General features: G+C 43.1%; 1 protein-coding gene across 20 annotated transcripts in view; it reads right to left on the bottom strand.

Moving 5' to 3' along the window:
• The window catches only part of LOC137866407 (TRAF2 and NCK-interacting protein kinase-like), a 59,708-nt gene extending 44,094 nt beyond the window's left edge, over positions 1 to 15,614 (bottom strand). For all 20 annotated transcript variants that reach the window (XM_068702295.1, XM_068702297.1, XM_068702298.1 and 17 more), the window contains exons 1-2: positions 15,225 to 15,614; positions 3,327 to 3,392 (exon numbers count right to left, since the gene is read on the bottom strand). In XM_068702295.1, coding sequence (XP_068558396.1) covers positions 3,327 to 3,392; positions 15,225 to 15,281 — 123 coding nt within the window. In that variant the 5' untranslated portion in view covers positions 15,282 to 15,614. The remainder of the gene's footprint in view (positions 1 to 3,326; positions 3,393 to 15,224) is intronic.
• Between the last annotated feature and the right edge of the window lie 34 nt (positions 15,615 to 15,648).

The following is a 15,648-nucleotide window of genomic DNA, read 5'->3' as shown; positions in this document are numbered from 1 at the left end:
TAAGTACAGCTCACCAGGGAAGTTTCAGCCCCCAGAAAACAGGGAAAACAAGAAGAAAAACGTGATTACATATTGATAAGAGAAATGCGCAGAGGCCAGGGATGAAGTTGTGATGCGGATGATTAGGAGAAAAAACAAGGATACGCAACCGTCACGGAGACGTAAGATGAGAAAGGGAGACAGAGGGAGAAGTCAAACTTAAATTATCTTTTCGCTTCGGCTACTCGTCTGTCACTGCTCTTCACCCCAAACTATTTTTTGCTGACAGGAAACCATAAAAGCAACTTCCTGGAAACAACTTTTCAAGGCATTTTATTAATTGAGATGAGATGTTGGGTGTGCGTGAGAGGGGAGGAGAGAGAAGTGGACATAGAGGAGAGAGCACCGTGGAGCAGATCTGTATCATTTAACTATGGGGTAATGGAATTGTTGATAAACCTGTTATCTCTCACTCCCAGACACACAGAGCTGCAGCAATGTGGCACATTACTGGCCCTCCGACACCAACATAAAACACTGAGCTGGCCATTACGTCACATGCACACCAAAGGATGCATGCATGGGTACACACAAACTACATATCTCTAGCTTCATTACTCATTTTACAAGAGTAAAAACTACTGCAGTGGAATGCAGGGGATTGGTTTTAGTGTCATATTTTTCCTGCAGGAAATAAGGTATCTGATTTGAGAGATGGTAAAAAAACAAAACATTACTGGTTACTTGTTTTGTGATGTTTTCATATCCTATTTTCAAATCTAAAAAATGTCCGCTGCTCAGGAAATATATCTGTTTTTAGCTTTTACCTAAAGCGATTTTCACTTCATCCAACAGGCTTTTTAAAGTTTGAATAGGCCTAGGTAGCCTAAATTTGTCTATCCACAGATTTGAATAATTCAGTTTCAATCAAATGAATGCAGCTAGGATGATTAATTGATATGTACCATCAATCTGCACACATTTCTGCAAAAATTAAACTAGGAACAAAATAAAAGATGGCTTGGTTAGAGGAGTTGTGCGGAGATTCTCAATTTTCTAAACTATGGTGTGAAAGACAATATCAAGGCCCAACCTGTTAAATTGCAGACTATGATCACAGATACATCAGAGCAAAGCTGGCCCCTGGCCAAGGAGCAAATTGAGTCTATTTTTGGAATCAGGAGTAAAATCATGTTTACAGCCTGCCAGACTCTGATCTTTACATCTGAGCAAAATTTCAAAAGTCCACCTGTTCGCTCCGCAGCACACAGACAAGCATTCATTGATCCAGATGGGGATACTATAGTCCAAAGATAGATACAGTATGGTATTCCTAGGTGTTATTTTTCTGATATGACAAGTGTCTCAAAATGGTTCAGAGAGACGCGGAGCAATTCCAGTTCACTAATACACCGGACTGAAGGTCAATTTATCATCTCAGTGACTCAGAGATTCACCTGCTCACAAGAAGCTGATCCTTTTCAGGCGCCTTGCCTCAACCGCATGAGGAATTTAAAATAGATGGCATTTTTACTCAAGTGACTCTGCCCCTTATCTGTATGGATGAATCCAATCTGTTCCAATTTACATCTGTGTCTTCTTCTGCAGCACTGAAGGGGCAATATTTAAAACGTAGCACTGCAAAGCATTGTAGCATGTTTTCTGCCATCATGTTGTATGACGATTTACATTTCTATTAGAGCTGACTAACTATTGTTTTTATTATTGATTAACTGATGATAATTTCCTCAAATAAATGTGTGATCTATAGAATGTCTCAAAGTAGTTTTAAAAAAAGCTCAAGGGAATATCTTGGTGATGCGTTTGTTTTGTCTGAACAACCAAAAGCCAAATATATTTTGTTTCCCATTAAACAAAAAAATAAACAGCAAATCCTCACAACCAAAAGGCTGGAACCAAGGAATGTTTTATTGTTTTATTGAGATGTTGTAGCATTTTTCCTTCTGCTTAATTTTCAGTCAATCGTCTCAGCTCTACTATTTCCACCTTTGATGTTCAACACATCTTTAATGAGCTTTGTAGGACAAAAGGAACATTTTAAAGTAAATGCAAAAGATAATCAACTTTTGGCTCAAAAAGTTCTCAAAATCTATTGCACACATTAAAAAAAAAGAAAAGGAAATGACAGTGGAAATGTCACTTTTGGACCTAAACCAACAGCAGTAACAGAATCAACTTCAGCATAGACTCAGCTGAGCTTTATATACCGTTCGACACCCAATCACAAACCAGTGTGGATCAGCTGCATTGGCTGCAGACCCAGCAGGCCGGAGCTGTTGCCACAGGCGCTCGGTAACGTATAGGAACAGACTGGCTGAATGTCAGCCAGTAAATGAGCCGTGACTTTTACCAAGACAGCAGAGTCAGCAATACATGGATACACATAACTCTCCTGTTCTCCATTCCTTTTGTGTTCTCTCCTTCCCTCTGTCTCTACATACACACGCATGTGAGGATGTCAGAATATTTCGAAAAGCGTAGAGAAGCATCTGGGACCTCTGCCTGACCTTTCATCTGGTCCAATCAGCTGTGAGAAACAGCTCCTCTCCATCACCGCCTGACCTTGACTCTCTGCTCCATTAGGCACGCTCTCACACAAACAAAATACACGCACTCAAAGGGGCCTTTACATGTCCACACTTTCACGTATTTGAACAAACACATGTTTATTCCAGCTAGGGGTGATTGAACAAAGTGTCACATGCCGGTGCCACATCCTGCCGAGATGAAGCAGGAAAAGGAAGCGAGGACCAGAGAGCGACGAGCCATCGTATAGAGGGAAGAGGAAGTTCAGCTGGTGACATGGACCGAGAGATAATATTTAAATGAGAGTGGGAAGCAGCTGAGTCCAGCTGACAGCAACAACCTCAAACCACAGTTATGTCACAACGTCAGACCAGCTGAGCACAAGCACTTCCTGTGTCCCAGTGAAACACTTCCCCCTGAAATACCTAAGCTAGACAGGAAGAATAATTAACCCTTCGCACAGGGATAGAAAGTCATGCTAATACAGCAGGAAAGGAGAGAGTAAGTGAATATAAAAGAGTAAGGGAAATTGTCCTAAAAGCACTTTAATGTGCCCTAGTTTCTGCTTCTCCTCTCTGCATTTAAGTCTCTTTTACATTCGCTCCATTTCTCTCGAGCTTGTGCTCTGCTTTCATCTCTTGCCTTCTAAGTTTCCTTCAGTCACAGTGCATGTTTCTATTCTTTATTCCATACAGGCAACTTGGAGAGAATGAACATAAGCTGATAAGAAGGGGGAGCACCCGCGTGCGATCACAAAGGCAGTATATGTGTATCAAAGTCAGTTTACGTGTGTATCTTACCTTGTACACCTGCCCATAGGTGCCATTTCCCACCAGCTCAACCAGCTCAAAGATGCCAGCAGGATCCTAGAATGAGGAAAGAGGAAACATAGTATCATTGGGATGAATAGGACTAATAGAAGCATTTACTCATACATTCAACAGATTGCTAGAATTTTTCAATGCAACAAGGTACAGTGTATGTTGAATCAGATTCAGACAGGAATCATGTCGATGACAAATCCTGTGTGTGTCTTTGATCAGACATTCATGGTCCCCAGAAGATGAACCTAATGATCTTCTGACTTCCCCTGTAGTGCCAGCAGAAGTTTTTAGTTTTTAATTGAAATGTCTCGATAATTACTGGGAGGATTGTCACCAAATTTTGGACAGACATCCATGTCCCCCTGAGGATGGACAGTTATGACTTTGGTGTTCACTTAACTTTTCAACTAGTGTCGTCATCAGGTTTGTCTTTAGACATCTCCATCAGCCTCAGCTGTACATTGGGGTTTTGTGCTAATTAGCAAATGCTAATACGCTACACTTTGATAGTGAGCATTGTAAACATTACCGGCTAAACATCGGCATGTTGGCATTGTCATTGTTAGCATGTTAGCCCAAAGTGCCACAGTGAAGTACGGGCTTACAGTGGCATGGCTGTACACCCTCTGTCCTGTCATACATACTACTACAACATTAGTTGACTACTTTTTTTTTAACAATGGTGTGAGTTGGGCATCAAACCCAAGCACTGATGCTCAACCATCTGAGCTCTCTGGGTGTTGATACATTGGTCTGAAATGGAGTGCAGGATTGTTTTAGGCTTGTGTCAGAGGAACTAATAATTTAAGACCACAGTCGCTAGGTTGCCAACATAGAACGCGACGCATCTCTGACAAGGAGCAACTTGAACAGAGCATAAAACCCACTGACCCCCAACACACACACACACATACACACCTCCCCCTTCCTCTGTGCTGCGTGTTGCTACGGCATTCCAACAATAGCTGGTATTCACCCTCTCCTTCCTTCTCTCTCTCTTTCACGCTCTCTCTGCTCCACCAGCTCCTGTTCTCCAACCAGCCGAAGTCCATCTATGTCTCTCTCACTCTTTTATCTACACATGCTTTCTTTCCCTCCTTCATTCCTGACCGTGTCCAGGACAAGTCCTTCTTTTCAACGCTCCTCTCATTCCAGTAGAGTCCCAGAAACACAGAGGCCCTTTTACCAGCTTGTGTTAGGGCTTCCCTCTTCCCTCTTGCTTTTGAAACGTTTTGCAAAGTTTTGTAAAGGTAACATACCACTTTTCATGTTGTGTTAACCGTCTTCAACTTTGTGCCTCGTTCTTTCTGTAAGAGGGGCCTGTGGAGATGTCAGAGATGTAGGGCCCTCATTTTCAATAATTCAATAATTCCATCTTGAGAATGTCTATTATCCGCAATCCTACACTGTAAATGATCTAATAACAAGTGGGACTCTAACTCTATAGATGAATAAACTGCTTATAATGTGGGTTACCTTGCACTTACAGCCAATTCTACTGGGTCAGCTAAAAATATACCTATATCCAAGGTCATTTCTGTCATTTTTCATCCTTTCTTTTCCTTTTTCTGTTTTGAGAATGGCTCTTCAATATCATCTAGGGACAAGCCATGTATGAAAAATAAGACCTTCTACAGGGGGCAAAGCTAGAGGCTTATTTTGTTGCTGAGTCACAGAAATAAACTGCAGTATTGTGTCAATCCGCTCTGGGTCTCATGCAAAGCTTGAGACAGACAATATTACACCATACACACATTTCACAGACAATTCCCCACTCAATAAAGCATCTTTTTAATTCCGTTCTGAAAAGCCACACATGCACTCTATTTCCATCCCTGTCTCTAACCTCGTCACTTCTCTCTCCTGCATCTTTCATTCATGGGCTGTCCTCTTTTTTTTTTTTTTTAAATCAGACTCTTTGTTACTTTCTCTTTCTCACCGTCTGCAATTCTCTTTCATCTCTGTGAATTTTCAGTTGAACTTTCAGCTAACTTTGCTGGCATTACACGCAGACCTACACGTGCTGCCGCAACACATAGAGAAGGAAATGACAGGATTATGGACAATGAAGAAATGTGTCTGCATGCGTATAGTCTTTGTAAAGGTTTACTTTCTTCTGTTCTCTCTCAGTTTTCCCTCCCTCTCTTCCCCCAGTTTCTCTCCCTCTCTCTCTCTGTCTCTATGTGTTTGTTTCTGCGGGTCTCAGCAGACCTGTCAACCTGTCAATGCTTTCTGAAGACAGGGCCTTTTCTTGCTCTTTCCTTCCTTTTCCTGTTGTTTTTTTCACCCTTATTTGTCTGTTGTGTGCAGAAGACACATTCTCTCTCTCACACACACACACACACACACACACACACTTTCCCCTCACATACAAACACGCACAATGTCATTCTCTTACACTCTGTCTCGAGTACATCCTCCTGCTGTCTCGCTCTATCGCACTCTCATAATCACACACACACTCACACTCTGTGCCAGAAGCGCACTCCTACACGAGGGCTAGTGTTCAAATGTTCTAACGAGAATGAGTGGGCTCAAAGGAAGAGAGTGTGTGTCTAACTAAACACGTGTGTATGTGCGAAAAAAAGAGAGCCAGAGAGAGACCGCAAACCTCTTTCAACAGTGCAGACAGCAGCATTCTGCAAGCACTGCAACTGTTTGCCTCGCTATCATGCCTCCAGCTTATGCAGGTACATTTTTCCTCCCCTCACATCCTTTTTTTCTCTCCAAGTGTGTGTGTGTGTGTGTGTGTGTGTGTCAGTTGTGTGAATTAACTCTCAGAGCAGCATTACAAAGTACTGACAGCAACTCCCAAGAGACACCTAAGGATGCACTCTCTTTTTTTTTTTACACAACAGAAACATTCACACTCATATTTCTGCAAACACTGGAAGACACATGATGATGTAAGCAATAGGCATGCATGTGGAGCCTCACCTCCATGCTCAACATACAGAGTGAGTGCCAGAGAAACGGAGCGCTTTTGCTGCTCCAGTTCATATATGTCCTTAGGCTCGCTGATAAAAAACAATATATAGCACGATATCATTCATATTTTATAGGCCACTTGCAGAATGAGCTCCCAGCTTGCGCCAGGCTTTGTCAGTGCTTCTGCATGTGTGTGTGTGTGTGTGTGTGTACACGTCCGTATGTCAGAGGTTCCCTGTGACTGAGCCATTTTGGCCCCTTCCCCTTATTTCCTTTTGTGTTCCTTGTTGAGCGGTTGCCAGCGTCACATGACTGCCACATGACCTCACTGGTGGCCAATGAATCACAGTGTGTGCGTGTCCAAAGCCCCTTTCATACATGCACTGCATCGCTGAACTTATCCAGACATTACCCGGAGGAGCTGTGTGTGAGAACGCAAATGTCTGATTCATACAGACCGGACATAAAATGGACTTTACCCTGCCAGCTCCTTGGTACAAAGTAGGGCTGAGTAATAAATCAAATCCAATTCGCAATGTGGCTTACTGAAACTTTAAAATCCAGGGGGCGCAACATTTGATAAAGGAGAAATGTGTGTCATAATACCATTTTAAATTAAATATTGTTGTGCTGCGGAGAGACGTCCTCGCCTACGCATTGTATTCTACTTACTTAGGAAAACATCCGTTGATGAGGTTATAAATGTGGATGTCGCAAAGCTGGAAGAAAACAAACATCTCAACATTTCCAGCAGAGAAAGCGTCTGACACGGACGTGTTGTCTGTCAGGAGTTTATATGAGAAAACAGCTTTAAGTGCAGCTGCTGAATAATAGCAACACATGTAGCTTCTAAAACAACACAAAAGTGCTGAGAGGAGTAAGAATGAGGTTTGACCATTTGAAAAGTGACTTAAAAAAACGCAGACACACATCAGTTCTCCAAAATGTCCAAAAAGTTTTGAGAAGTGGTTAACCCTGATGACTTGGCGTTTTTTCTTACTTATCCATCAGTTGAAATTATTTCCTAGCAGAATATTCCAAACCTACAAAAGGAGCATGACTTTTTTTCAATTTCTATGAGAAGACTCTGAAAGAAAGGTTTGCTAGGTATCAACAGCGGGGAAATGTTTATCATGAGCGTTTTTAAAAAAGGCCACAGGTGGCCTGACCTCAATCACCACTTACTTATTTAGAAGTCAGAAGAAGAGCAAAGTTATCTTGCTAGCATTCAGTGCAACATTAAAAGCATGACCTTCACTTGTCACGGCTAATCTCCATTTTTATTTCTTTACACACACACACCTGGTACAACATAAGAAGAGACCTTTTCTATTGACGTCCCTGTACATCCACAAACAAACATTGTGTTGTGATCCTGATCATTTTGCCTCCAGTTCCTTTTTACTTATTCCTTCGCCATGTCTTATTGACATGTAATGGTTTTGCGCAAAAGCAGGATGAAGTAGGATTAACTTTGTGCATGAGGACATGGAGATGGATGCAACACTGGCTCTACTCTTTTCTTTGAACAGGGGATATTGGTCCATTAGAAATAATGGGTTTTAGAGCGCAGGGCTGCAGTTCTGGTGAAAGCCACTTTACGACATGTGTGAGGACTTTTACTGACTGCATTCATTCTTTCATTCCTTAACCTAACCTTAATCCTCTCCACTGCATTCCTAACTTTACTTAACTCCTACTGAACCAAAAGCTTAAGCTAATTCTTACCTTGACACTAAAACTTGAACAAACGCCTTATATTAAAATCAGGTGTAACCACATGCAAAGGTGAAACTGGGCACATAATGCATATCCTCACCACAGTGGACCACAACTGCTGAGAAGTTACAAGTTAACATTTGTGAGTCAACAACGTAATCAGAAGTGTGACTCATCTCCTGATCAACACATACCACAACAGTCAGAAAACCACAACAATGGTAAATCTAACCCATTTAAGCTTTGAGCAGTTAGAGAAAGGTGAAATCAAATGACGTTTCCCCATTATCACACACGATCGTCTGTGTGTGTGTGTGTGTGTGTGTGTGTGTGTGTGTGTGTGAGACAATGACTGGCCAAACCTCCTAAATTGGAACACATATATTTCCCTCATGCCTGCATAAATAGACTTTTCATTTATATCAGAGTGCCTTGAATCCAGAATGATATTGTTAACTATCAATCTGCTGTCACTTGCCAAATTCTGAAGAGCACTTGAGATTATCCTCCTGAACATTTTCAGACTTTGTTTTGTTGTCTCTGGCTGACACTCATAACTCCCTAAAACCCACTGACTGAAGGACAAACGCACACCTGCTAAACAATGGAGGGATTCTCGACTAAACCGCTTTTACTTACAGGTCTGAATGTCTGTTTTTGTCAGCTCGTTTTGTAGGGCTGGGCTATAATACAATGATGATGTAGCGTGATACACCATTACATAGTCTAAATAAATAGTAACAAGCACACACTGACTCAAATATCTAAAAAAAAAACCGGATCATTTTGAACCTAAGTTCTACTTTTTCATTTATCAAGTATTTATTCACTATAATATAGTATAGGCTATACAAAACCATGGGTTATTTCATTTAAAAAAATTCAAATGCTACTGAATGCAAAATGAAAGTCGCAGGATACTTGACAGTAGGCTGTGACCTGAAGATCAAAGGATGCTTTATTATCAGGAATATGACATGTATTTGCCTTGACATGAGATGTATATCTGATATGGTTTCTCTTATCAATTTAAAACCAAACATTCCTATCTACATCCGTCACACAGACACACACAGAGACACCCGTTAACAATCTCAACATGTGACATGTCGGTTAGGAGGAAATACAATGGAAAGAGAAGGTACATGTCCAAACAGGTTATGTAAGGTAAAAACACCAACAGTGCAATAAGTAAATATTAAACCTCCACTAAAGCAGATATAAATGAGTGCAGTTAGTGCAGTTAATCCCATCAATGAGGAGGTTGTGTGGACACAGTGGCACAAACTAAAGAGATGAACTAATCTCAAAACATACTGTTTTCGTTACAGAAAAAAGAACAAAGCAATTTGTTCCATCTTAATTCTTGCAGTGGGGCTACAGCTGGTAATTATTCTCATTACCAGTTAATCTGTTGATTCTGCTCATTGTGCATTGCTGCAGCTAAAAAGCAGAAAGCATTGAACTGTCCTCACAGTGGAGATAAGTTATGACTATTATACTTTTATACTTCTGCACACTGCGATGCCAGACACACGGGATTGCTACAGAGTGTGTGATTTGTGCTCAACGACTTACAATTTAACCTGCACTAAACAATAGTTTTATATTAACAATGGCTGATATTGCTACATGTAATGTGACGAGTAATGTGAAAGGGATTGCTCAGATAGCATTTTAGCATCTTTCAGCTCACTTTGTTTTTGGATTAATAATCCACAACCTCTCCATTTAGCTTTATTGTCACTGCAGTCTCGTCGACATGTTTTCCAGCATTTAGCCCATTTTCAGTAAAAGATCTCAATAAACCCGCTGTATACCCGGCACCAACCGGAAAACAGACAAAGGTAGCGACTTGCTGGTGAACATAGCGGAGCATTTAGCAGCTAAAAAGTCAGCTATTTCCTTCAGACATTAGTGGACGGGAAAGCAGAGCTAGAAGAGAGTGAATATATATCTCTCAGGTGGCTTAAAAACAAGACTCCAGATGAATGTTAATGCTGCTCTATGTCTGCTCAATATGTAAATAGGTAAGTGTTTGCTAACTAATGTCTTGATGCAGTAAATCTCCAACTACATGAGACTCCAAAATGGGGAAAAAGTATATGGAAAAAGTAATAATTATTCTTTTAAAAAGGTGCATGGTCCGTATCATGCAGGCCTACTGTGTGTTTCCGTGCACTGGGCAGCAGCCAGGTGAGTGCAGTTAGTGTCTATAGAAAGTGAATTACAGAGAAGTGAGGTGGATTGAATTAGAGACCCTAAGAGGATGATAGGAATCATGCTGGGGCCGGGTCTGCCTCTTGTAAAACCACTTACACTTAACAACATGGCTCACCACTGCTTGCTTTTACAAGGAGATGCTGTAATTCCCAGTCCGTCTCACCCAGGCATGTACAGTATATTAACAGGAGTTAAGTCTTAATCACAGATTTACAGCCCGCTGAAGACGACACACGCCACACGGTTTGTTCTGCGATGCTAATGAACCCATCCGCTGTCTTCGCCAACTTGTCATCTCACACCTTTTCCTGTCGTCACCCCCCCCCCCATCCCCCATCATTCATCTTTTCTTCTCTAGTTTTTACCTCTGTCATTTCAATCCATCTGTCTTGCCTTCCTGCCTTGCACCATGCGAGTCAGACACAACGGAGGGATTCAGCTCCTGCCTTGGACTTGTTTGCATGCACATGATTCCTTCAAGCACCTCAACTCAAGTGTATGTTGTAACACTTTGTGTGCTATAGTATTAGAGGAGAGGAAAGGGAAGACAGTGTGAGTTAGGGAGTGCGGTCTTGTGCAAACTCATGTTTTGATGCGCCTGTAAATGTCTTCAACCATGATGAAACTTTATGCATCAGTATTCAAAGTTATAATCTATACAGCTTTTGTTCATTTCTATTTTCTTATGTTTTGGCATAGTCTTCGCTCTGGCGTTTTTGCTCTACACTTCCATGAAAGGGTGAAAGCTACTCTGAAGACTTTTTCTTTGACTTTCTTTGACGTTATCTGCTCACACACTGTGCTTCCACAAAGTACAACCCACTGGTGTTTTTCTGCTGGAAACATAAACTACATCACTTCCTGTGCACAAGAGAATATTCCCGGGAAAACCTTGTCCTCAACCTAAAGGAGACAGCAAATCTTTCCTGTCTTTGGCATTGACTGAATAACTAATTACCTAAAACAGCTGGTGATAGCAGATATCATAAAGGACACTTACATAAAAATGTGATCGACTACTGATTGAATTTGGCAAATTCTTTGCATACAGAGCCAATTTACATAAAAGTGCTTGTATAAGTGTAGCAGAGAATTAAAGACTTGATGCTTCATCAGTGACTTGGTAGAGAGGGAGAGGAGGGGGGGGGGGGGGGGGGGGGGTGGGGGGGGGGGGGGGGGAAATAGGTCAACTAGAAGCAGGCTGGCAGAGTGGAAAGGAGGGTGGGAGGGAGAGGGGCATTTCTCAGCGACAGACTGCTATACAGTATATAGACTATTCATGAATAAGCTCTGTGTAAGCCTTGGGCACTGCTGTGGCCCCGTTACTATGGCGTCCATGGTGAAGGGCCGAGGAATGTGGCCTTACTGGGCAACGGGGATGGAGAGGGAGGGAGGGAGGAGATCTGGAGAGGGGTCTTTGCTTTTGGACTACTTTAGTCACTGGTCACATCTCCACCTTTTAACCACAGCACAGCCTCTGTCGCCTTCTTCTTCTTCTCTCTCTGTCTCTCTCTCTCAGTGTCTCTCATTGTCTCTCTAAGTCTCTCTAAGCTTAATTTATCCTCACACGTCCTGTTTCTCTCTCTGAATCCATCGCTCCGGCTCTCTCCCTCTGCGTCTTTTTCTCTGTCTTCCTCTGACCCGTGTCACTCTCCCTTCATCCTCAGCCGCTCTCTCTTTCATCTCATATCTCACACCTGAGTCTCTGCACAGCACATTTGTGTATTGCCAGTGCGTGTGCGTGCGTGAGTGCGTGAGTGTCTATACTTCCTGCTGGTTTACCATCTGTTGCTCTAGTCATCTGACTGGATGAACCTGTGCTTCTGACGCCTCTGACCCGCCTGTGTGTGTGTGTGTGTGTGTGTGTGTGTGTGTGTGTGTGTGTGTGTGTGTGTGTGTGTGTGTGTGTGTGTGTGTGTGTGTGTGCGTGTGTGTGCGCACGCACGTGTGCATATCGCTTTACATAAAAACCACTGCCTGTATAAAAGCCACAGCATTTTCCAACCCCTTCTGGCCTTGTGGTTGTCATTGTGAGTCGCACAACTGAGAGGAGACATGTCTGTGTCGGACTCGAACTCTGGCCTTTCCCACTCGAGTGAAACATGCGGCATCTATACAGGTGCCGGGGGTTGATGTGCGACACCAGCAAATGTCGCAGGGCGCCGATGAGGCACAAGAAAAAGAGAGCGAGAGGGACAGACAAAGAGAATAAAAGGAAAAGTGCAGAGACAGCAAACATAAAAATGCCACTTCTCTCTCCACTTCCCACTCAGTTATGTCTCCTCTTTGTTTCAGCGTGTGTGTGTGTGTGTGTGTGTGTGTGTGTGTGTGTGTGTGTGTGCACAATGATCAGTATGCCCATGAGCAGCTGAGTGCAAGAGCAAGCTCTGCCCCCTGAACCCTGAACCCCCACCCCCAACGCCCCACCCCATCCATACACACAAACACACACACACACGAAAACAATCCCCCACAATCACCGCCACCAATGCCGGTATTATAATCCCCCCCCTCGTCAGAGCCAGCTGACCTACTTCCTGTCTAGCCAGTCCAGTGGTAGACTGTACACTCATCTGAGACAGTGTGTGTGTGTGTGTGTGTGTGTGTGTGTGTGTGTGTGTGTGTGTGTGTGTGTGTGTGTGTGTGTGTGTGTGTGTGTGTGTGTGTGTGTGTGTGTGCATGTTGGCAAGGGGAGGGGTGTTTCACGACAAGTCCAAATACAGATATATGATGGAAAGATGTAAAAATGTGAAGGAAGGGAAGAAGAGTGGAACGATACAGATGACGGGACAGAGAGAGGCGGCGGTAGAGAAAGATGGAGAGACAAGGTGTGTGTGCTGTAAATAAATCCTGTCCAGACATGTTGAGGGAGTAATCTTGGCTTCTTCAAAACTTCCGTGGAAACCCAGATCACCGTTAAGATTTAATAATTTCGTGACAAGCACTTCTCTTGAACTTGAGGATACGTGTTTGCGAAGGAGAGAAAACAAATACTTCTCTGGATTATAGGTACACCCAGCCAAAAAAATCTTTAACCCGTTCAACCCACATCAAGATTGAACATTTTATTTGCCCAGGTTAGATAAACAATCTATTCAGCTCTGGTTTGTTCCACCTCTTCACTGAAGCTATGTGATGTTTACACTGAGGGGACTATTCAAACCGAAGACGGTGGCTCAATTTCATCAAATGGAAACATCTTTTGGACTACCACATAGCCTGGCTGCCTAGTGAAACGAGTGACCAGCAGGTCAAAAAGAGTTTTAGAAGTTAAAAATTGTCTCACTCTAAATCATTATTCTAACAATCCATACATTTCTTTGAGATGTCACATTTGCCAAAGAAACTTTCAGAATCTTTTCTCTTTCCAGTTGCAAAAACATATACAGAAAAGAAGTGTTGATTGATCACTGTTGATTAGAGTATCACACCACCTTCAAACACATAACCAACAATATGAGTATTCCTGTCTGAGGCACCGTGAGTGACATGTGCTTGTCATCATGCCTCTACACAGGACATGCATTGGTTGACTCCCAAACCACAGACACTTTCCTCCTCTTCCTCATTCCTCTGTCTCATTCTCATTCTCCCTCTCTTCCTCCTCCTCCTCCTCCTCCTCCTCATCCTCCTCCTCCTCATCCTCTTCTTCTTTCATGTTCTCCTTTCCGTCCAGTCCTGCTCTCGGCACACTGGTACAAATATGCCGATGCTGCAGGTGTAAACCTCAAAAGTAGCATTTAGTATTGACATTTTGTTAACCTTTCCTGGCAGATAGGAGGGGAGGTGCGTTCAGTCAGTCACACAGGGAGGAGCAGCATGCGGGGTAGGTAGAGCAGTTGTGACTTCAGCAGACATGGAGGCGCGAACAGGGAGAAAGAGACAGAATGAAGGGTAATAAAAAGGACATGGGGGCGCAATAAAGCAGACATGGAAACAGGTGATTGCAAGCAGACAGACAGACAACAACTGCATTGTGTGTGTGATGTGGTTTCGTTTCTTCAGAGCAGCGAACAGGTCTTTCGCTGGAGTCCTTTTTCTCATGTGCAGCATCACTTGCGTGTGTGCAGCCCGGCAGACAGCCCAGATATTAGGAAAACACACTCAGAATAACACACACACCATGCCCAGCGGAGCGAAAACATGGGTATCCGCGCATAAGCACAAGCGCAGGAGGCTGTTTGTGTGCACGTCTGTCTGTGAGTGCACACACCAGATGAACAAAAGAACTGGCTATTTGCAGGATGCAAGGCTTCAGCTGTGATGGAGGGCAGGCTACACTGACTACAGGTAGTTTGGCACTCTGTAACACACAGGCAGAGCACATAGCTACAAAAAACCAGCAAGAAGGGAAACTAGTACACTATAAAGGAGGGGGGTTCTGGATAAATAAGAGAGAATCAGCAGTGTGTGGGAGAAATAGGTTATGTTCCACTGCTGTATGAATCAAGGATGATGGGCCTATAATAGCCTGACCCAAACCCCCTCTATCCAGGTCAGCAGAATCCCAGCTACAACCTCAACTCAGCATCACACACACACACACACAAACCATCCACATTCCTGTTACTGAGTTGAATGAAGATAAGGCTTCAGATGCGCGAGGTAGCTGTCAAGTTACTTAATGTCAAATTATATATATATATATATATATATATATATATATATATATATATATATATATATATATATACACATACACATATATATATATATATATATATATATATATATATATATATATATATATACATACACATATATATATATATATATATATATATATATATATATATATATATATAATTTCCTCCATAATTTGACACATTGTGGCGGCCTGGCTCCCACACATCCGCCTCTTGCAGCCTCCTCTGCCGGTTGCTATTCAAGGACCGCCGTCAGGTGCAAGAGAAGGAGAAAGGCGCGCGCGCACGGCACGCACACACCAGTCTCTCTTCACGCGAAAGCAGTATTTGAAAGATGTTAAATGTCACACCATCTTACCCTCAAAGTGGACAGGTCGATTTCGTCCAGGCTCCGAGCTGGAGAGTCACTCGCCATGATGGAGGGCGCAAAAAAAAAAAAGCCGCTCACAGTTGCCCGATATCCTGAAACGGCCTTTGCTGTCACGACTGTGTGGTCCCCCCCTCTGCCGCTCAGTCTCTTCTGGCCCCCCTCTCTGCTACACAGCGTTGTCTCAAAAAATAATAATAACAGCTTTCAGGTCAGTAGCGGGACGTGCCACGGGCCGGGGGCGCACAGCTAGAGCGCAAACATGTGGAGGATGGGAAGCAAGAGCGCCGCGTGCATTAGCACATCAAGATCCATGTTCGCGGGATGTAGACGGAGCAATGAAAGGTGAAGCGCCGTGGAAAGTGGATTACCGCTAGTGCTCGCTCGCCCTGGAACCGCTGCTGTGTGACAGCCA

Source organism: Cebidichthys violaceus, unplaced genomic scaffold (assembly GCF_023349555.1).
Source record: "Cebidichthys violaceus isolate CVI_PGR_0920_01 unplaced genomic scaffold, fCebVio1.0.p SCAF_83, whole genome shotgun sequence".
In the NCBI taxonomy this organism is placed as follows: Eukaryota; Metazoa; Chordata; class Actinopteri; order Perciformes; family Stichaeidae; genus Cebidichthys; species Cebidichthys violaceus.
The sequence above is the reverse complement of the archived record's forward strand: the minus strand, read 5'-3'. Positions and strand labels throughout refer to the sequence as shown.